Source organism: Artemia sp. Qi Xiang Cuo, chromosome 6 (assembly GCF_049724085.1).
Source record: "Artemia sp. Qi Xiang Cuo chromosome 6, ASM4972408v1, whole genome shotgun sequence".
NCBI classification, from domain to species: domain Eukaryota; kingdom Metazoa; phylum Arthropoda; class Branchiopoda; order Anostraca; family Artemiidae; genus Artemia; species Artemia sp. Qi Xiang Cuo.
In genome coordinates, this window is record NC_142799.1 from 49129221 (window position 1) to 49153772 (window position 24552).

Genomic DNA, 24552 nt, shown 5'->3' on the forward strand with positions numbered 1-24552 from the left:
AAGTTTCAAACTTTCGGGGCTACTTCTGCTCTTAAAACTTAACCAAATCAAAACCCCTATGCCTTCCCAAGGCCAGAACAAAATTTGTACTTTACTGAAAAAATTAAAAATGAATGTGCATTGTCAGTTTAATATACATATACTGATATTTAGTAATCAAAAATGTTAATATTATTTGATTTATTAAAGCTATAAAAGTAAAAACATTTATATTTTTTTCAGTAAAGTGCAAATTTTGACCTGGCCTTGGGAAGGCATAGGGGTTTTGAGCCCAACTTATGTTAATTTCTGCTCGTTTTGAATTTGACTTTGTTATTTATTATAATTTCTGTTCGTTTTGGGTTTCATTTTTTTATCGATGCTGATTTGTGGTAGTTTCGCGCTTGGTAGATTATTTCATTTTATTTTTGCTCATTTTTGGTTTAATGGAGTTCTTTACATTTCTTTGAAAATCTTAAATAAAAGTTCAAATAGGGATAAAATCCTTTTAATAGACAGTGATGATAGAAATTCACAAAAATACCAGATATTTCGGTCACATATACAGTGACCGTCATCAATAGTAAAACTAAAATAAAACAATTTAAAACAAAAGTTTATATACTAAATCAAATAACACTACATATTATTTGAATCTCTAATTCTTTTCAAAGCAAAGGCGGAAGCTATTCTCTTTGACCTTCTTGGATTCGGTTCATTAGCGTTCAATGATATAACATTTGGACAAAGGTCAACTACATTGGGTGAATTGAACTTTACTCTCTCAGATTTTAATAAATTATCATAGATAGAGTCCAGCCCATATTCACCTGTATCACGATTCAAAGCAATATTCTTGAATAAGATTTTCTTTATTTCAAGAATTTCACGAAAATTTTGCTTTAAACCCCGATCCCTAGAAATCAAAGAGACATTCTCGAACAAAATAAAATGGTCTGGAAAATTAAAAATATGTTCAGAAAGGGCTGAAGTGAAATCTTCAGACTTAGAAACTTGCTTTAAAGCCGAAGAAATAGAATCTTTGTGTTGAAATAATCTCATTTCCAAACTCTGGTTAGTACGTCCCACATATGAGCTTCCACAAGTACATGGGATCTGATAAACCCCACTTTGTTGCCCCAATAAAATTAGATCCTTCCCAGAATTTAGAAAACTACCCAAAGTATTATTACTCTTTCAAAGCTACCCTTAGACCATTGCTTTGTAAAATTCTTTTAAGTTTTTCACTTAGCCCGGGTACATATGGTAAGGAACTAAAAACATCCTTCTCCAAAGTTGTCTCAAAGACTTCCTTAGAAATCTCTAGAAACCTTTTTCCTCTTTTTGAAAAAGTCTGGTTAATTAACCATTCTGGATGCATGTTACTTATTAGTATTTTTCTTAGAAAAGACAACTCCTCCTCAACAAATGTTGGAGAGCAAATACTAAAGATCCGATCAGTTATAGAAATGATCAATCAAATTCTTACTTGGTGTGCATGACCGGAGTTATAAGGCAAAAATCTATTGTTATTTGTAGGTTTTCTGTAAATTTTAAAATCCAGACTATTTTGATTTTTCAAAAGAAGAACATCAAGGAAAGGAAGTTTCCCATCCTCTTCCAATTCAACGGTAAACTTTAAATCCCCTCCCAAACAATTAAGATGTTCCAAAAATCCTTTTAATTCCTCCTCACCATAATCCCATACTGAAATAATGTCATCCATATATCGGCCCCAGAAAATATGTTTAAAAAAATATGAATCTAACGCAATTGTTTCAATATTCTCCACAAAAATATTAGCTAATAAAGGGGATAAAGGGGCCCCCATAGGTAAACCATTTATTTGTTCGAAATACTCCCCTCTAAATTGAAAAAAATAAGAGAAACTTATTGCACAACCTTACTAAATTCATAATTACAGAAACTTCCAAATCTGTTTTGCCACTAATCAAATCCAAATTTCTTAACAGCTTCCCTTCTAGAAGAGTTTTGGCTACTTTTACATCAGTCTGTGTTTATATTAATACACTTTCAAAGATTGAAAGCAAAAAACTTTAATATATTTCTTCTTTTTCAGTTTATAAACTGAATTCTAAGAATTCTTGATACATATAACTTGTCTATACAAGTGGTTTTTAGATTGACCATAGCCACTAGCTCAAAACATTGGCAGGCGACCTTGTATTTTACGCAACTGGTCGTATGGTAGATCAGACTCATGGATGTAAGGATGTTTTTGTTCCTTAGGCACATATGTACCGCGTGGCTAAGCATTGAAAAACTTGAAAGTAATTTTACAAAGCAATGGTCTAAGGGTAGCTTTCTTAAACGTATTTGTAAGTTAATACTTTGGGTTCAGATTTTCTAAACATATTTTCTGGGACAGGATCTAGAGCTTCATTGGGGCAACAAAGTGGGGTTTATCAGATCCCATGTACTTGTGGAAGCTCATATGTGGGACGTACTAACCAGAGTTTGGAAATGAGATTATTACAACACAAAGATTCTATTTCTTCGGCTTTAAAGCTAGTTTCTAAGTCTGAAGATTTCACTTCAGCCCTTTCTGAACATATTTATAATATTCCAGACTATTTTATTTTGTTCGAGAATGTCTCTTTGATTTCTAGGGATCGGGGTTTAAAGCAAAATTTTCGTGAAATTTTTGAAATAAAGAAAATCTTATTCAAGAATATTGCTTTGAATCGTGATACAGGTGAATATGGGCTGGACTCTATCTATGATAATTTATTAAAATCTGACAGAGTAAAGTTCAATTCACCCAATGTAGTTGACCTTTGTCCAAATGTTATATCATTGAACGCTAATGAACCGAATCAAAGAAGATCAAAGAGAATAGCTTCCGCCTTTGCTTTGAAAATAATTAGAGATTTAAACAATATGTAGTGTTATTTGATTTAGTATATAAACTTTTGTTTTGAATTGTTTTATTTTAGTTTTACTACTGATGACGGTCACTGTATATGTGACCGAAATATCTGGTATTTTTGTGAATTTCTATACATCACTGTCTATTAAAAGGATTTTATCCCTATTTGAACTTTTATTTATCGTCATGGAAAGGCAGTGTGGTCTCCGAAATTATCGTATTGAAAATCTTATTTTGTGGAAAAAGTTTTTTTGATTAATATATGTAATAAAAACATACGAACATAGAAGTTCGTCACGTTAGTTAATTCGTAAGTTACGTCAGAACAAAATTTCAAGAAAGCCATTTACACAAAAAAAAAAGAAAATTAATATCCAAATTTCGTTTTAATTATTCATATACGGTGAAACAAAATCAGAGCTTCTTTAATTCAAAACCGTTCAGAAATTAAATAAAAAAAACAACTTTTTTTACCTGAAAGTAAGGAGCGAAATTAAAACTTAAAACGAACAGAAATTATTCCGTAAATGAAAGTGTCTGTCCCCTTCTCAGCGCCTCACTCTTTACGCTAAAGTTTGACTCTGTCTCACAACTTTACTTGTTAAAACAATAAAAACTTTAGCGCAAACAGCGAGGCGTTGAGGAGGGGACAGACCCTTTCATATACGGAATAATTTCTGTTCGTTTTAAGTTTTAATGTCCCTCCTTACTTTCAGTTTAAAAAACTTGTTTTTTATTTAATGTTTACCAAATTTGAGGTGACTCGCCTCAGCCAGCCCAGTGATGCCAAATTATGCAAGCAGTTCAGATGAAACAAAGGACTTGTAGATAGATTTGAGTACCGGGTGAAAATGGTTATACTTTGTTCAAATCAGAGTCACAGGAAGATCTTTAACGTATATGATTCAAAGCCACAAAAGAAAACCAATGATCCCGTGTAAACTCAAAATGGGTCCGGTTTTCCCAAGGGAATTAAAAACTTTAAAAAGAGCATTTTTTTGCTTATATAAGATATCAAACATAAAAAAAACAGACATCAACGAAGAAATAAACCTAGAACGAACATAGACCACAATTTTGATGGGCTAAACAGTTTTTTTTTCAAAACGGGTCTTCAAGTTACCGCAAAACAGGGCTACTCTTCCGCCTCTGTTTACATTTATTAATTAAAAAAACTTTCCTAAAAATAAGGTTTTCAAAGAAAAGTAAAGGCCATTTTAAATTTAAGCTCAGCAGATACAAATACCTTTTAAAATTCTAACTAAAAAAGAACCAGAAATTACTATTAAAGAATAAATGAAACCCAAAACGAACAGAAATTAAATAAACAATCATAGCAAAAACATACAACAGGTAATAATATAAAAAAATAAATAGACCTTAAAGCGAGTAATGCTCAGATTGAATATGAATATCAAGCTTAAAACGAGAAAAAATATTTTCCTATTGAAGTATAAATGAAACTTAAAACGAACAGAAATTAAATAAACAATCAATGCAAACAAACATACAATATATATATTAATGTAAATTAATAAATAAATCTTAAAACGAGTGAAACTTAAATTGAATATGCAAATCAAGCTTGAAACGAACAAAAATCACCACAAACAAGAGTTTGGGTATGACCTCCTTCTCTCACTGTATAAGTCTGTAAATAAAAACCAAAAGCCTACTGCGTCATTGGCGCTTAACTGAAAACGGATTATATTACATATTTTCTTTTCCAGTTCTTACAGTATTGAAAATAAAAACACAATTACAGTGAGATAAAGCTTGAACTGATGGATCTTTCAACAATTAATATCATTATACATCAAATATTTAATTTGATATTGTTTATACTTTCCAAGACTGTTCAAGACGCATATAGTTTTCAATTTCAATATTTGTCATATTCAATATCAAGTACAAGAGAAAATATTTGTCATAAAATTGGTTTTCAGTAAAGCTCCTTTTTTCTCCTTTTTCACAATACTTTAAACATGAGTAATTTAAACTAAGTAAGTAAAATAGCATACACACGCGAAAACAAAGCAAACAACAAAATACTATTAAACAACCCACAACACCACCACAAAAAAAAACTTCCAAAAAAACAGAAAAAAAACAACAAATTAAAGCAATTACCAAAATGTTTTTTTTCAAAATGTTACCATAATTTTAATGTTTATTTTCAATATCAAGTACAAAAGAAAATATTTGTAATACAATTAGTTTTCAGTAAAGCGCCAATGACGCAGTAGGCTTTAGACTTTTACAGTGAGAAAAGGAGGTGATATACAAACTCGTATTTGTACTGATTTTTGTTTGTTTCAAGCTAGATTTGTTTATTAAATTTAAATTCCAATCGTTTTAAGGCTTATTTATTCATTCACATTAATATCTATTTTATGTTTTTTTGCATTGATCGTTTATTTAATTTCTGTTCGTTTTAAGTTTCATTTGTACTTCAATTGCAAAATATTTTTTTTCGTTTTATGCTTGATATTCATATTCAGTCTAAGCACTTCTTGCTTTAAGATCTATTTATTAGTATTTATTAGTAATTTCTGGTCGTTTTGAGTTAGAATTTTAAAAGGTATTTGTATATGTTGATCTTAAGTTTAAAATGGCCTTTACTTTTCATCGACAAACTTATTTTTAAGAAAGTTTTTTTTTTAATTAATTTTTGTTCGTTTTTGATTGGAAAAAATTTAAAGTTTTTAAAAAGTCATTATTTCAAAATCAAACTTAAAAAAAAAAAATCAAATATTCATCAAACTATCAAAACTGATATCAAAGTAACAGTATCAAAATCAAAAAATGGGTTTGTGTCTACCTCGGAGTATCTATTATCTGATGTTTGAACTATTTTAAACAAAATTGCTATCTCAAAATTTTTATCGCATGGGTTTGGAGAAAAAGGGCGTGGGGGGACTAGATTAAGCTTCGGTCTCTTTTGACTCTTTAAAAGTGAACTAGAACTTCTAGTTTCAATCAAATGAGCCCTTTCTAAAGTTTATACAAGTATCTCTTCTATAAGAGCCATATATGTCCCCAGAGTATAACTTACAATGCCTATCCCTAGGAACTGGGGAGTTGTGTAGACCCTGGAGTTTTAATATCTGATTGTTGAACTATTTTTAACCAAATGGTCTCCTGAAATTTTTATCGGAGGGGTTTATCCATCGGATACACCCAAAGGCGTTAGGGACGGGAGGCGCTAGTTGCCCCTCCAGATCCTTTTTCACTCTGAGAAAATGAAATACAACTTTTGATTTCCACTCAAATGAATCATCTCTGAACTTTATTCGAGCATTTCTTCCTTAAGAACCATATATTCCCCTAGAGCAATACTTATAACGCCTGTCCCAGCCCTGGAGGGGGGGATGTCGACACAGATTTTTTTTCTAATCTGATCTTTGAACTATTTTTAATGAAATAACCATACGTAAAGGAGTTTCTGTTATATGATTTTTGAACTATTTTTAACAAAATGGCTACCTCAAATTTTTTATCAAACGTATTTGGGGAAAAGGGCTTGGGGGGAGGGGGGGGCAGATGCCCTCTGATCACTTTTTACTCTTAAAAAGGGCACTAGAACTCTCGATTTCCAACCAATCCAACCCTTTGAAGTTTATACGACCCCTTCTATATGAAGTGCCTCTGGGAAAAAAATAAATGTAGTGTGGGGGAAGGCTAGCTGCCCTCCAATCACCTTTGACTCTTAAAAAGTGAATTACAACTATAAATTTCCAATCAAATGATTCCTCTAGGAATTTTATACGAGCATCCCTTCCATAACAACCATATATGTACCCAGGGCATAACTTACAACACCTATCCCCGGGCCCTGGGGGGCTGTGTCAACACCTGAGTTTTTTGTTAATATAACTTGGAATTATTTTTAACAAAATTTCTAATTCAACATTTTTATCGGAGGCTTGTCGAGGTTGGCGGAGGGGGGGGGGGCTAGTTGCCCTCCGATCTCTTTTGTATCTTAAAAAGTGAACAAGAACTTTCAATTTCAAATCAAACGAGTCCTCTCCGAAGTATATAAGAGCATCCTTTCCATAAGAACTATATATACCCCTAGAGCATTACTCATTACGCCTGCCTCCGGGCCCTGGGTGTTGCGTCGGCACAGGAATATTTCTTATCTGACCTTTTAACTATTTTTAATGAAATGCCTATTATAAAAATTTTATCGGATGGGCTTGAGGAAAAAAGAGTGTGTGTGGGGAGGGGCTAGTTGCCCTCGGATATCTTTTGACTCTTAAAATTGAACTAGAACTTTCAATTTCCAATCAAATTAGCCCTCTCTGAAGTTTATACGAGCATCCCTTTCATAAGAACCATATAGGCCCCCGGGACAACACTTACAACACCTATCCCCCCGGCTCTGGGGGGGGGCGTTTTTGTTATATAATTCTTGAACAATTTCCAAAACACTGGCTATCTAAAAATCAGTAGCGGACAGGTTTTGGGAAAAAAGAGCGTGGGGAGGGGATAGTTAAACTCTCTTGACTCTTAAAAAGTGAACAAAAACTTTCAATTTACAATCAAATGAGCCCTCTAAGAAGTTTATACGAGCATCCATTTCATAAGAACCATACATGCCCTTAGGGCATAACTTAGAACTCCTTCCCCTGGGCCCTGGGGGGTTCAACTGACACCGGATTTTTTATTATCCGACTTTTGAAATATTTTTAACAAAACGTCGATCTCAAAATTTTCATCAGAGGGGTTTTGAAAAAGAAGGCGGGGGGGGGGGGGCTAGCTGCCCACAGATCTCTTTTGACAATTAAAAAGTGAGCTAAAGCTAAAATTTGACTTTCCCACAACTCTATTTTTTTAAACAATAGAAAACTTTAGCGCAAAGAGCGAGGCGTTGAGGAGGGTACAGCCCCTTTCATATACGGAATAATTTCTGTTCCTTTTTAAGTTTTAACGTCGCTCCTTACTTTCAGTTGAAAAAACTTGTTTTTTTTATTTAATATGAAGAATAAAAAGGTAGTTATCATGGTGAAAGAGCCTTATCAGCAGAGCTCGATCATTTTTCCGGCCCGAAGAAAAAGTTAATTTACAATTGAAATCCCAACCGGAAGGCATTTGCCAATTTGCACAGGTTTTTAGCTAGTTGATGCTCAGAAATATAATCTACTCCTCGATTTCTTTCACATCATATTGGGTTGCAAAAACAGTAAATTTATGACTTACGTTATTTATTCGCGGCTATTAAGCAATAGCTGCCAAATGATTATACCTGGCGGAAGTTATTTATCACATTTATCTTGGTAAAAGATACGGTACTCTCGTACCTAACGGACTCTTTTATATAGTGCTAGTTTGGTTAATGCTAGGGAAATAAAATAAAATAGGATGAATTTATAATAGTTTAAAAATAAATTCGGGCTACATATTTGCACATTAGGGCAAGCGGAGGGTAAAGCATAGCATATATTATTACGTAACCTAACCTAGGTACCTCCCCCCCCCTAAACCCCAAAAAACAACAGTTTAAATATCGTATACGCAATGAAAACCACGCTATACATTGTATTACTCTATAGCGGTGTCTTAAATTATCCCGTCAAAAACAGGTTTTTAGTGACTAGTTACCACTGCAGTATATAAAAGAGTCCGTTTAGAACAGGAGTACCAAAGATACACACAGAGGAGCCATTTTGAAAGGATATAGGGAGGAAATGGCCCTTCGTAACCTTTCTTTTCAGCCAAGACCTAGTGGTGACTTAACCCACCTAGATGGATGAGCTTGGCCCGTTATTGCAATTTCCTTTTAAGGTAGTATCTCTATAGAGGCTACTTCCCTTCAAATCCCCCCCTGTTACAGCAGCAGGCATGGCCCTCTCATTGGTTTTACTGAGCCCAAAAGGGGGGACGTTCAAACTAGGCATTTGCTCGTCGTTTCGCTCCCCCTGGAATAACTATTAAAAAATCAATTTTTTTGTAATATTTGAAAAGATATGGCATTTCTACCATATAAATCTATTCAAATCATTACATTCCCTCTCACTTTAACAAAATTTGTGAGGGCACTCATGAGCCCAAAAACTATGAATGTAAAAATGCAGCACAAAGACGTTACAATTAGGTTTACATGTATCCTATAACCACTTAAGACTTTTGTAATTATACCTATAAAAGAGAAATTGACATTTATATCTGAAGATTGAACCAGGTAAGGTGACACCAATTGATATTTCTGTGGCGTTTTGTAGAAAGGGCCCAAGTCCAATTTTTTCGGGAAAAGAGTTAAACATTTGGTTCGAAAGAGCTAAAAGATATCTATCAATTGGTCAATTCAAAATGGGCTTATCTCCAATTCCGATCGAGTTAACAATTGTTCCAAAATGGCATAAGAAAAAGTGTAAATCCCTTATCTTCAAAGTAATGAACAATTCAGCAATCTGGGCATTTCCAGTGAATTCCAATTGAAAAGTTAACTAGGAGTCAGTCTTTAAAGTTTCAAATTTCTTAAATTTTGATTTTTGAGAGATTTGTTCTGTGTGCCTTTTTATTTTTATTTCGCTCCCCTGTAAAATCAGGAAAACTGGACTTGGGCCCTTTTTGCAAAACGCCCCAGATTTTGTCCCCTTAAGGTTTGCCAAAAATTTGTCACACTGACTATACAGTTGACTTTGTTAATGCGAACTAGAGTCCCTTTTTATTTTTGTATTATAACATTTTTATAATGATCAATATTAATATTTTCACTTACGAGTTATTTATTATTCCACGGTTGGCCCTCCAGTATTTTCCGTTTTATTTAAGTTATATTACTAATCCCACAGCTATTCATTATGTGTACAGCATTTAGTTCATAGATTCAAATGAATACTTTAAGGAAGGCAAAACAAAAAAATTACTTCCGTTAGGCCAGTGGCGACGATTGGGGAGGGTTTGGACATGTACCCCTCCCCCTTCCCCTCCTAGATTCCGGAAATAACCTTCTTTGGTGTTTTCATTGAAAAATGCCTATTTGGTATTTTCATTAAAAATACTGAAAAATAACGAAATTGCCCCCCCCCCTTCTAGAATTTGAAAAAATAAGTTCTGCCCATCCCTCCTAATTTTTATGGACTGACGCCCATGCATTAGGCGTAATGCCACAACCATTACTTAGTAACTTTGGATTCACGGTTCAACAATTAAATTTGAATTAATTCTCGTCAAGGAAGACTATTTCTCGTTCGAAAATCTGAATCCAAATTCGAATACGGGCGTTAGAATAATTTGTTTGAATCAGAAGGGGAAATATTAGAATTGTAAATGGTACAAATAACTAAGCTAATGTTTACACATATTGATGAGTGGGAGATACCTCTTTGGCTGTCGTCTGCCTGCATAATTAATAGGATCATTATGAAGAGTGTGATGTGGAAGAATGCTTTAAAAGGCATTCGATATTTGTTTTCAAGCAGTTGACAATAGCTTTATATGTATTTCCAATGAACCTCGGTGGAGTTGTGATTGGCTGTCAGCGATTTGTTGAGAAATAGTGGCTTGTTAGAGATGATACGGGTACTGTTTTTTCGTTGTAGAATACGGAATTTTACGGAAAAAACATATTTGGGAAAACAGCTAATTGAGCTAGAAAAAAATGAAAAAATTTGTAACGAAGAAAAAAGGAGGACAATTACGACCCCTTACAAAAAGGAGAATAGTATGCATATATTTCGATCTAGACCTCCGCTCAGCCGTCCTCAGCGCAAAAATGAAAGAAATAAATAAAAAATTCAGATTAAAGTCTATAGGACAAAATACAACAAGACATATCTTAAAAACATACATAAAATAAAAGAGGTCATTTCTAAGTAAGGGCGAAAGGGAAAAATGGCTGAAATTAGCCTCATATTTTTTTGCAACATTTTTTTCATTTTGTAATGCTTAGCCACTGTGGTCTAAGAAATCATTTTGAATTTAAAATTTTGCACCTGCCCAACTCTGAATGGCATCCTTAATTTCTAAATTAGAATATTAACCTTTACAACAGTACAAACTTTTTTTTAAACGTCATTCATTCATAAAACTCTAATCAGCAAAACCTTTATTTTCAATTGAGTACATGTAACTTAATACCGTTACCAGAAAGGAAAGGGTAATAAAATAGATCGCTTGATAAATGACTCGAAAACCAGACAAAAAACACTCTGTTTGTCCCAGACGAAATATGAGAAATCATAACAATTTTACATGGTAACATAAAAAATAATTACTATTAAAACATTTTCTCATAAGAACAAATAAGGAATTGAAGATTGTATTTCGATTAAGAATTTTCGTTTCTCTAAGTCAGTGGTTCACAACCTGTGGTACGTGCGCCCCTGGGGTATATAGAAGCCTTTGCGCGGGGGGAGGGTCTACACCAAAAAATATTAGTAATGGCGGAACCAATATCTTGGCAGGGTTGCACGGAGGTTACGCTCCTAACATTTTAAATCAAAAATTACTTTTTACGTTACAGTCTAAAAACATCACATTTTTGTTACGTTTTTGAATAATCAATAGATTACTCATTTTCTGAACATCCTATAATTTCCCCGTGAAAAAATTCAACTGTTTCTGGTTTAGTAACATTAAAGATTTATGAAACATATCAGTCTAGACCTCTCTTCATGACTCCGATTCTTCGCTCTATGACAAATGTTTAGTGCATAACGCATGCTACGATCTGACTGAATGCTAAGAAGCAACTGAAACTAGTGCTGTGACGTAGTGGGAACTTCCCAGTCAGCGTGCTACGATGTTTGTCATTTTTGAACAAACTTTTCGCTACCGTTCATATAAACTTATACTGTGGTATGGACATTCTTTAACACTGCGGTCAGGCACTGTTAACACACAGTCATTCTATTACTAGAGCTGCGTTGTCAGGCTCAGCTGGTTCGAACACGGGTTGTTCTCGTCTAGTTTCAAGTTTCTAGTTTTTCGTCTAGTTTCAGCGGGTTCGAAGTTTCAACCCCGTGTTTGATGCACTGATGCATAACGCTTGATGCACTAGACGAGAACAACCCGTCTCCGAACACAGGTTGTTCTCGTCTAGTGCATCAAGCGTTGTGCATCAGTGCATCTAGAGCATCAAACACGGGGTTAAAACTTCGAACCCGCTGAAACTAGACGAAAAACTTGAAAATTGAAACTAGACGAGAACAACCCGTGTTCGAACCAGCTAAGTCTGAAAACGCGGCTTAGGATGAGAAAACACCCGTTTTGCTCAATCGCATAGTAAGGGTAACATTCTCATTCGTGAAAATATTATTTGCAATACTGAGAAAGCAAATAAAGAAAGGCGAAATGAGAAATACAGAGAAAGCAAATGAGAAAGGGAAAATAGTTGTTATGATTTTCTTTCATTATTCCACATTTCTGCCTTTATGGGTGCATTTCTTTATTTTTACATTCCACCATAAAAAAAAAAAAAACTACAGCATACCGGTTTCTCTGAAAAATTAGATTCACGTCATAAACAAAAATACAATGACACATGTATGATCAAAATATCGAGGGCTTACTCAGAATCAATAAGCCCCAGTTTTTGGAATTTCGAAGATTTTCAATGAACACTACGTTATTGTGGCATTTTTCCAAATTGGCACAAGAGTTACCAGGACAAAAGTTACCAGAAGAGCAAGGGACTCTATAGACACCCGAACCATGAATATCATTAAATATTTGTCGATGTTGCAAAAAAACTCTTTCGCTGATTTTTCGCTCTACAAGTAACTAACATATGGAATCTCGTCTGTCTGATTTAAAACTATTTGAAGATATAAAATCACCGAGGTTACTAATGAAGTGCAACTGTCCTTTCGTATTTTAGAACATCTGCCATAAGTACAATCTAGCTTTGTTCTTGACCATGAGAGCAACAATTGCATTTTTGTGAAACCAGTGTGCTGGATTTTGTCAAGTACCGTTCAAACTTTTGTTCCTCAAATATTTACTTACGAGTGGGATATCAAGATTTGTGTTTTTCAGGAAGGAGAAGATGCTTCCTATCTTTCCTCTGTGCACATTGTTTTACAATGACTTTGCTTTTCTTCTGAACTTTTGCGGTCTGAATGTTTATTTTTGGCTACAATCAGGCAGACTAGAGGTTCATACGGTTCGATCCACTCCTCCCCCTAAGATTTAGGCCAATTCTTGAGCTAGAAGCCCAGAACCCGATTTTTACATGGGACCTTTAGACAAAACCACGGGAAGATATTCTTCTGGTATCCAAAATACCAAAAAAAAAACTTTATGTGGCGTTAATCTCAAACCTCTGTGGTATGAAGGAATAAACACCTGAATTAGGGATGTTTTATTGGACTGGTTTCGTAGCCGTAAAGGAGGGTAGAACGGCCTGGGGATTCATGAACTCGACTTTTCGTTTTGGTATTTATCCCTCCTCTTTTTCCAGCGTGGGCCTTGGAGAAGAGAATAGCCTTCTGTTATGCTCTCACAGATTTCATCATTATATCCATCCACAATGTATATGTTTGACCCAAAGTATTTAAGCTTCTCGACCGCAATAAGACAACAGTTCAGTGATAGCAGGGAATAAGATCTGCTACTAGTCAAAGTTTTTGTTCTCGCGAAGCTGATCTTCAATCCCATTGAGGTGGCTGGTATACACTCTCTGGAGCATGCCCTTCATTCCTAGGGAAAACAACCTAATAGCAAGACTTCGTGGGTGTTCTTCGAATCAGTGAAATTGCAGTCCGGCTCACACAGACTTTGGACTAGCCTTGCAGGAATTTCCTCATAACCGTAAAATAGCAAAGTTGAATGATCCAGTGATGGGACATATTCTTTTTTCACACTCACACTGGCCTGGATAATACAAGTTTGGGCCGCATTCCCTATACGAGCATAATCATTTTCCTTTTACGTCCTTTTCATAGATGCGAAAGTTGTCCAAAAAATTTTTCTTAACTTAATGAGGAGGTTATACAAATTTAAGTGTTCGACATCATTTAATGTCTAAAAAGTTTACCATCAAAGTTAGGGCACTGTACTTACAAAATTTCTAAAATAGAAAAATTACTTCATATATTTTTTAGGAAGACTAATAAGGTCACTAGTTTTTAGCTTTCGAAGGAAAAAAAAACTAGCAATGTGGAAAATTCTCCTTGAAGATGGCATGCCGCAAGAATTTGTCGACATTATGGAATGCTATTGCCAAGGATGTGCATCCCGAGTTAGGTTCTATGGCAAAGGGTCCACACTGTTCGATATAGAATTGATTGTGAAACGAAGCTGCAGAGGGTCTCCACTCCTTTTCAGTTACTTAAACGATTGGATCCTAGAACATGCTCTCCGGAAATTTGAAGGAATAGTGATAGAAAAGTCAGTGGCGGACTTTATCTACCAAGACGAAGTAATCTTCTCGCGCCGGATCCACACTCAGCTCAACAAATACTTGACGAAGTAGCATATTTCTCAGTCTACTTCAACCTAATAATAATAAAAAAAAACGAAAGTCCTTGATCTGTCACAACAGACTATCAAATCGTCCTTTATTGTCTTCCACTTGTAAAGGTTGATGATTTCGTCTGTCTAGGATCCGAGGTGGATTCGAAAGGAAGATGCGATCCAGATGTCAACAGAAGAATATCTAGAGCTCAAACACTTTTCGCTCAGCTCTGAAAACATCTCTGGATTCAACAAGAGATTAGCTTGCGAACAAAGATAAGCATATTCGTATATGTCGACAGTCATGGCAGTCCTACTCTATGGTGTTGAATCATGGCCCATCATAGTAGATCAGGGACCCACTCTGGAAGTTTTCGATGACTATTGCCTGCAATCAATTTAACGTATCCAGATTCGAACGGCTAACTTTCAACGGCAAAATCCGCCAACGTTGTTACAATAGCGACAGAATATCAAGCATCATCATGCTCCGTCAGCTCCACTGGCTTGGACGCTTTACGTCACCAAACGACCACTTCATTAAACAAATACTGCTAGCTGAACCTTTACAATCACGGCGAAGAAGACAAGGAGGACAGTTAAAGTATTGGCGGATGCAAGCGAAATCTGGAGTCAGCTGGAGGTTTACGCAAAATCAGCTAAAGTTAGGACAAGCGCTGGCTGAAGTTCACTGAAAAGTTTGCACAAGACCGTTGATAGTGGAAGATCCTAATTTCAGAAGCCTTATTAAGATGCCAGCTGAGGTGGAAACGCCTGGTCCTACTGCAACTAAAAGTAAAAGTGAGGGCTTATAGTTGATGACTTTTTACAATATAGCTGGACTAAAATATAATAGCCATCAAAGTCAAGAATTTTTGAAAAAATAGGATCTTTTGAAATCTAAATAGGAACTGGATCTTAAGCATTATTACGATAAAATATATAAGAAGTGAACAGCATAAATCATTCGACGTATTCGAAGTTATTTGGTTCAAAAAAAAATTCCTCAGATCTAGGGTGTTTTAGTTGTAGTAGAAAAGTAGCATCTTCAGAAAATCAAGATTTAAAAATGAGAAGTCAAGAAGAGAATTTGTTTTGGGGAAAACTAATACAAGCTCCGGTCGCCAGAAGGCCTGTCTATCTGCGTCGAGGGAATAAAATCTAGCTTCTGAAGAAAATAAGCTCTTTTTAGGAGAGTAAGGAACACTAATGTAAGATGACAACTTTCGAAACTATTTCATAATTCTACGAAGCGATTTGCTACATAGCCTTCTCTGGGATTTCGAAACAGAAATATACAAAATTATTTCCTGAGAGTCTAGAAGAGATAAATGGCTTGATCTCAAGTTCTCGAAAGATAACTAAATGTTCTACGCGAGTCCAACATTGCACAATCGTTACGAAGTTTACTCTCGAGACTAAGACGAATTTGCTTTGATTCGTTTTGATACGTTTAAATAGGACATGACAAAATTGATTTGTTTCTTCAATCCATTGGAAATTTAATAAACTTCAGATAAAATTTTCTTCTCTGTTCGACAATCTTCATGTCGAAAAAAAAGTTCGTACTTTTTTCTAGCAACATACCACTGATCATGGGAAAAGGATAAAACTATGTGGAGCAGTAGCGTTGCTCCGCAGCGCTACTGACAACGCAACTAGTAAGTTTTCTGAGCATTTAGCCCAATTTTTGTTTGAGTTATTAGATTGAACCCTTTTGATAGCCTGTCGTGTTTTGGATTGTGAAAAAAGGTTGCGATAATGTCGTTAACATCAAAATTGATTTATTTTTTTCTGCAGTAGGTGTAAAATCGATTTTAAAGTTTCTTTTCCCAAGGGTCTGCACATGTACGACCGTTTGATTCGGTTAAAATTATTAATCTGATGATGATTTTGGCGAACTAGGTTCCAATACAGGTCCTAAGGGTTATCATACTCGTATATATTAGCTACTATGAATTTTCAAGAAATTCTTATCTGAGTATTAAGAATTTTCGAGAAAATCATATCTGGGTAATATAAATACAATTTCAGATAGTCCATGCTCAAAGTATTCGTCAGAGTCCTGCCTTTCCTTAACTTGCTATCGGTATTAAAAAAAGGTCAGCATAAAATCTGATTTACGATGAACAACTGTCAGACAAAACAAATCCGATAGGAGACATGAGCTACCATACAAAAAGAAGGTGGTCAAACAATCCACAAGTCATGCTGCTCTTTTGGTAAATCTTACTAAATTAAGCCTATTCTGGTACTAATCTTTTATATCAGTGACCCTAGCAACAATAAAAGATAACGCCCAGTTACTAATTCTGTTTGAAATCTTTCAAAGGTCTTTGCGAAATGAAAAAGAGAGCAGACCAAATTCGTTAATGAGACAAGAAAATGCTCCGAGGGAAAACAGTCGAAGAATTAAGCGGAGTTCACAAGCGTGTCTAGAAAGACATCCATACCTAGTCACGGCCTTGTCCATATATCTCTATCTGGAATGGATCTCTAGTTAGTTAGATATCCACGCGAAGGCTGTCTGATGAGAAACAAATTCACTAAGGATGGAAAAGGTAAACGAAATTTCTGCCTGTCTGAACTTTTATGCCTTTTTAGCGTCCCAACTGCAATCAAAAATGTTCTGTTAGCTCGGGGAAACAAACTGTTTATTCGCAAAGTTTGTCTCTAACAGTTTGCGGTAACATGTTTAATGGGGGAAAACTTAAAAAAAAGGCACTTCAAATGTGAACAAACATCAAAACAGTGTTTCAAATCGTAAAACAAGCGGTACTTGTCGGTTATTGAAACACATTCAAGAATTAAGCTTAGGTTACATCTCAGGAAACCGGTTTTATAGCCACAAAAACAAATGACGGATGATACAATGCATTGGACTTGTATATTTCGGGCTATATATTTGCATATTAGGTGGGGGGGGGGGGTAGTTTAGGTTACGGTAGGTTAGCTTTCCATAGTTTGGTTTCTACAGTATTATTATATCATTATGTCTTGTTAAATTTAATTAGGATTAACCTAACTTCTTGGGGTGTGTTTCCAATAACCGACAACTACCAAACAAGCTCTTACCTGAAAAATTTTGCACGTGTTTGATTGTTAATTTTTTTTTTTAATTTTACCCTCAAACCCCAGAAGTAGTTGTTGCCAGCAGCATCGTTAGAACTTCACCAATGACTGTTAGCAACAATTTTCTGCTATCTCACGAGTAGACAACTGTCAGTAAAATTTTTACCAAACAGTGTTTTATTAGAACAGTGGAAAGAGGCCTGCAGGTTTAAAGGTTGAACGTGTCACACAAGCGTCTATACATGGAATTCTGGACAAACACATGCATAGGCATCTGTTACCTATAAATGCCACTTGGGATACAAACTAAAGTATCTTTAGAATAATTTTTGGTACTTTTTTACTTTTATTATTTCATTTCATTATTACGTACATGAGAGTGTTCGCCATATCGTCAATACCTCGCTCTTTGCGCTAATTTTTTTTTTTTTTTAGCACTTTCAAAAAAGCTATTTATTCTAACTAAGTGGCTTTCGTGATTCAGGAGGCATTCTTAAAGAATTGTAACAAAATTCGAACTTTAGCGTACAGAGCGAGGTAATGACGAGGGGGCGAACCCCCTCATATACGTAATAATTTCTGGTCGTTTTAAGTTTTGACGTTGCTCCTTACTTTCAGTTGAAAAAAAATTGTTTTTTATTTAATTCACACTAAGGCAGCAAATATTTGTATAGCCCTTTTACATGCATTGACGCAGGAATTTAATTCATAAATGTCAGTATTTAAGTTTCGTTCATAACTAAATGATTATTTCCCGAAAATCCAAACATAAGAGAAAAGATAAATACCTCGGAAGACTATCTGGATTTCCCCACTTTTCTATGCAGAATTTTTTGGGTCCATTAGAGCCTCTTAAAGCTGAGAACCCTTCATAAGGCACACTTGAGGTTCCGGTAACAAACTGCAATAATTTCAGCCTTTGAGAGTCATCCATTTTGTCAATGACTTGCCAAAACCATTGGATTACTTGGTGACCATCAAAATATCCTGTGAAAAATATCTCCATTAGAAAACGGAACTGACATAAGGACAATGAAAGTTGAGAAATGGCTGAAGAATCAGTGGATAAGGGGACTATATTTTACATTAGTTGAGGACCAGGTATTCCCCCCTCCTCTGTACCCATTAAGCCGCGTCCTATAGCAGATAATTACACAATTAAGGAGATCACCTACAAGAACAAAAAGCCTGGGCCAAAATCTAAATCGTATTAAGGGTGAGTGTCAGATATAAATAGATCGTCAAATTCAGATAAGAATTGACCCCAATAGTAATTTGAAAGTAATTTTTTATCAATTTTTAGTTGAACTAAAAGAACTTTAAGTTCAAGTCCTAAAACCTGGTTGGCGCATGAAAAAAGGAACTAAAATAAAAACTGATAGATGACATGTTTAAATTTTTTAAGCTAAAACCCATTTGTATTATACTGGAGCCAAGGCCGTACCCAGAGAGGTTAGGGGGGTTTAACCCCCCCCCCTCCGAAATGTTTGTCTCGTAAAAACGTAACAAAAATGGTATAAACAAACTTTGTATGTGTTTTTTAGTTTTTTTGTGTAACCCCCCCCCCAGAATTTTTTTTTTAGTAAAACCCCCTCCGACAAAAAAATCCTGGGCACGGCCTTGACTGGAGCCCCCGTAAACTTGTTTTTCACTTTTTTTAAACAGAAAAATAAGTTTATTTCTTGGAAATTTGAGGAGTGAACATGTTCCAATTTCTAATAAGTGTTTGCTTTCTCCTGTTGGGATTCTACCTGTGCGACAAGCATTTTTTCTGGAGTGTATGAGCTTAATAAGTAATTTTTTCGGTTCAAAAGAAAAATAAATGTATTTAATGCTACGATCTCCCTGCCAGTAAAAAGAAATGCTTGGTCTGAAAAGACGCCTCTGTTTACTTTTTTTATACTTATGCATTATAGCGACCCCACTCAAAAAGTGAAGTTAGGTTAATCCTAATGAAATATACCTAAATATGACGAAAATTTAATGCTTTAGTAACAAAATTATTGAAATTACAACGAAGAATTAAGAAAAGCAGGCCGCCAGAACGCGTTATATTAAATATCTAACCAAAATACAAACTCTTTATATTAAACATTAAATTAAAATATACCTATATAGTAGTTTATCCCACTGTGCCTAAGCTAATTGTCTCCGAATACAGACAGACAAACTGGTATTACGTAGACAAATCAGATCAAACTTCTTGAGTGGGGTCGCTGTAACACTGAAATGCCTATTAGGAAAAAAAAATTCTAGCTGAACATTTTTTGTCCTGTTTTTAAAGTAATGTAACATATCTTTTCTTGAAGAAGATATAAAAAATAGCATCTTTGGCGTTTCGAAAACTTTTTCACTACATTTTTTTTTCCACGACAATGTTTACCGTCTATGTTTTAGCAGCGTGTCTGAATTTGAGTGAAGTCAATCCAAAATGAAAAGATCGTGTAATGATTTTTTCTCGGACGAGAGACAGCCCTAACTAAATTTCGGAGCTTCAGCCTCTTGTACAATTCAGGGTATAACAGATAATGCGAATCAACTTTGGAGAAAACAAAAAATCTTGGATATTACACTAATCAATTTGTAAGATATGCAAGAGGTCAAGCAACATAGTGTTTCTGCTGAGCTTACTGCGGAAAGATAATTGTTGGTTGACCAACAATAAAAACCTGTCATGTCCATTGAGGTAGTATATTCCATTGAGAAGTCACGGCATGCAATGTCACATTGATCTATAGATGAGAAAATACAATTTACATATAAGAACCTAGTTACAAATCTTAACAATCCAACATCCTGTGACAGTACGTGAACGTAATTGAAATATGGGAGAGTGTATGACAAGTTCTTGCTCTACAGAGAACAAGCATGTGTATAATTTATTACTTCATTAGCATCACCAAACTCAAACTTATCTAAGTCCTTTTTTTCTACAACCCAAACCCTATTATTTTTTCTTCTTCCTTGGTTGGTTTATAAGCAAAATTCATGCCAACTTAATAACATTTGATAAATGACTATTGCGGACAACGGTACAATATGCTGACGAGAATAACAAGCATTTTTATATGAATGGCACTCATGCCCTTATATAGCACTTAAAATATGGTTCTGGTAAACTAAAAAAGAATAGGAAGCAGAATACAAACTACAGATTAATCCATAGATGCCTTTGTATTACAAGGAGAAAAGAGATGGACAGAATTGCAACAGCACTCTGTATACACAGTTATATTGTCTGTAGTACTCACAAAGGCTTTATGTGAAATTTTTGTACCAACCTAAGAATAATATTGACAAAATTTAAGCTATTTCAAGCGATTTCCATGCTTCATTATGTTTGTGGGTGGCAAACACTCAAAGGTTGAAATGGCTAGGGAACGTTCTGCGGATGAAGGATGACTGATTGCTAAAGATTGTCCTTTTCGGCCAACCGTCTAGGGATAAACGGAAAGCAAGTCGTCCGCGGTTGGGGTGGGACGATGTTGCAAAGAAAAATTTAATGGAAATGGGAGCTTCGTGGTAGGGTTAAAGAGGAAAGCTTTGAATAGATTGGAATGCAGGAGGAGCGTGTGTAGCTATGTTAGCCTGCGGCTTGGTGCTGCGGAGAGTTGTTAGTAGTAGTAGTAGAAACACCCAGAGCCGTTACTAGGGATGGTGGTGCCCGGGGAAAAATAATTACACCCCCTCCCGACTCAAATATAAACAAATAAGCCGAATCAAAGTAAAAAATTCGATCAAAATGGGCGACACCCTAGCCCCCCCAGGCACGGCACCCAAGGTAGCTGCTGTGGTTGCCCAGCCCCCCTTTAAACGATTCTACAAACACATTAGTCAATCTCTTCATTTACATATATAACTATAGCATCCCATGATTGTGGTATTATTGAAATTTCGAGAATTTCCTTATAATTTTGCTTGCTATAAAATTCACCCTGCGGTTAAGTAAGTGCAATATAACATAAATACCGAATAGTTTCCCTCCGAAAAAATTATGACGTACGTGTCTGGCATACTACTAGCGCAAGCAACTCATCGCAGCACAAAACCACCTGGTGATAGCTCACCCCTCCTCTATCCTGCTCTATTCCAACCTTCACTCTTTGCAGTGCTGTGCAAAGCTTCCGTTTTCCTTCCAATATTTTCTTTTAACATATTTCATGTTATTCTCACCCCTTCGACCACGTTCTGCTTTTCGTTCGGCCTTCACCTGGTATAGTTGCCATGTAGTGAAGTTTGATTACACGAAACAAAATTAGGAACACGAGGTAATTGATTGCCGCAAAGATTAAATGATAAAAAAGCCTCAATTGGGTGAAAATCCTCGGTATTTCTATAAAGTCATGGGTACGTTTCTTCAGTCCTAACAAAATGACCAGATGCGAATATAGTAAGAATTGTTTCCAGGGGCATGAATTTGGGGAGGAGGCGAATACTGCTTAGGATTTTTGAGAAATAGTTCTTTCGGTATTTTCATAGAAAAATACTTTCTTTTCTATTGTCACTGGAAAATGTTGATAAAACAGCAAAATTGACCCCCTAAATTTTGCAAAATACATTTTGCCCCAAGGGCGGATCCAGGATTTTTTTTCGGGGGGGGGGGTTACTAATTTTTGACTCAGTTTTCGACTAATTTTACTGATTTTTACCTAGGTTTTACTAATTTTCGACTTATTTTCGACTCAGTCAAAAATTTCGGGGGGGGGGGGTTCAAACCGGGTATCCCCCCTGGATACGGCCTTGTTTTGCCCCCTTCCCCCCCCCCCTCACACACACATTTTAGTGAATTGACACTCCTGCGTGTTTCCTAGACCTAACAAAAATTGTTATTAGTAATTGTTCATGAAATTCCCTGACAATTTGAAACAATGTTTAAGAAAATCGATGATGGCTCTCATTCTTTTTAGACCTTGACATTAAAATCATTTTCACCCGATCTTGGAGGCAAACAAATAAAAAAAAGGAAAGGAACAGTTCTTCTTGTACAGACAAAATATTTGCCGATTTGAATTGTATATTGGATCAAAGCAAAGAACTATTCATCCTTCAAATACTTTAAAATATGCACCAAATTTAGAAGGTGGTGGCCTTATGCAAAGGAAACTTTTTTTTGCCCATAAAATAAGGCTTTCTTGTCATAAGTAAGGGATTTCTTGAATTCTGAAACTGGAAGCATTCTCTGGGTATTATGAAAAGAATCAACTCAACATCGATTATAGAAACAAAGTAAAAAAAAAGAAGAAACTTAGGCGTAATTTGATAGACCAGTGTAAATTTCAAGATTTTAAGTGACAGATCAGTGTAAATTTCTGTATTTTTAGTACCAAAAGAAGAAAACAAGCATCTTAGGGCCGAAAAGCTTAAAAGATCTCGAATCTGCCGTTATTGTTGTGCTTTAAAGTACTAATAAACTATTCATTATAGTTTGAAATTTAGTTTCAGAATTTAATCGTATCTGGAAAAAAAGCTGTCAGTGATAATGCGGAAGACAAATATAATAACATTGGAATGCGATACTTAATTTTTTATGCTTTAGATGTGTTTTTTTTTATAAAATAAAAACAAATATTGCTATTTTGAGTTGAGGTCAAATGATGCATTCAGGCAAGTGCGCAATGGAAGGTAGAGCCTATGACCCTATTCAACAAAAAAGCATCAAAATTTTACAAATTTTCCCCTAAAATATTATATTCTTATGTTATTCGAGTTGATTTTTTTTTATTTGACCTAACCCCAAAATTCTCCTATGTACACCCTATGAAAAAAATTGTCGAAAACAGAAACCACATTTTCCCCCTATTTTTTTTACAAGGCTAATTTTTTATTATCTTTATTTGGAATATCCTTTTTTCGCTGATTTTTCCCCCAAGAAAACATATTTTTTCAACGTTTTTTAAGTTTTGCACTTTTTGTATATTTTCAGCCTTCAGGGGAGGGATGCCATCTTCCGCCCTTCTCTATGGGCACCCTTGAAAATGGTCTAAAAGGACAAAAAAAAATCTTTTTGGTAACACGTGTTTATCCTATTTTCTTTGAAAGAAAGGAAGAAGTGTGATTCCACATAAATCCTAGCAGCGAGAAAGGCTATTATTAACACCAAAAAAGGTGCCGAACCAACATGAAGAATTGCTTTTGTAATTCAAATAAGCATATTCTTGGAGCGTTTCTATTTATCTGATGGTATCTTATTGTGTCGGAAGCTGGAGATAGCTTAAATGAATTAATTATATATTCATCAAGAGGTCATATCTCCCCTTAATAAATAAGATCTAAGACAGCACTAAAGTGACAATACAGCAAAGTAGAACCATGTTAGTTGACTGGGATGGGATTGGAAACGATGAGGACAAAACCTGTAATCCGAATAAACAGAGCTTAAAGTGAACCTGAGCAATCCTTCATTCAGCGGGTAGTTGATGGAAATAATGAAAACCTGTCAACTTCAAAGAGAAACTTGGGAATTCTTGAAAGGTTGACTTTGAGAACAAATTCTAATTGTCTGCCCTTATACTGCTACAAAATAAAAATTAGATGGTAGGCTTTTGCAAATAATGATAAAACTGTAATTTGGTAGGGTAGCACCCAAGGCCATATCCAGGATTTTCTTTCAGTGGGCGCTATTTTTTCTGGGAACGGGGGGAGCGAGCCCTCCCCCTTGAATACAGATCTGGTAGCGCCTCAATCCTCCGTCTCTCAGAAGACTTGTATTACAAAAAAAAAATAGTCCAAGAAAGTACTGGAGACAGCTTATTATTTCGCTATTTGTAAAATTATATTTTGATTTTTTTTTACGAACGAAGATGAGGAAAAGAAGGCTTAAGTTGGTAAACTTGCTTCTTTAAAATGCGAATTTGTGTAATTTTAGACATTTTTTCTCTTTCTTTTTGTCAACAAATTCGCATAAAACTTACAAAAAACTACGAAATTACAGGCGAAAGTCAAACCCTTATCCCAAAAAAATTGTAGTGTTAGCCCCCTCGATTTAATCTAATTTTTGGGCGTGTCCTTGGTGTCATGTATTGCCTTCAGGCTCTCTTGGGGCCAGACACAACCCGCATCTGTAGATTCCAGGGGCTAATGTGCTTGCCATACACACAAACTCTGAAACACTTCTTTAGAGGGGATTCCAAAAGGGAAATATTCGAATACCTGAAGAGGATTGCCATAGACGTATATTTTACGAAGGAGAGGAAGGATAAATCACAACA

The 24552-nt window shown here is 35.3% G+C and overlaps 1 protein-coding gene across 1 annotated transcript in view; it reads right to left on the reverse strand.

Moving 5' to 3' along the window:
* LOC148951321 (E3 ubiquitin-protein ligase HECW1-like) overlaps nucleotides 1–24552 on the reverse strand; it is a 186453-nt gene that overhangs the window by 10773 nt on the left and 151128 nt on the right. Inside the window, exon 13 of the mRNA XM_089090804.1 lies at nucleotides 18133–18331. Within this exon, the coding sequence (XP_088946930.1) occupies nucleotides 18133–18331 (199 nt within the window). The remainder of the gene's footprint in view (nucleotides 1–18132; nucleotides 18332–24552) is intronic.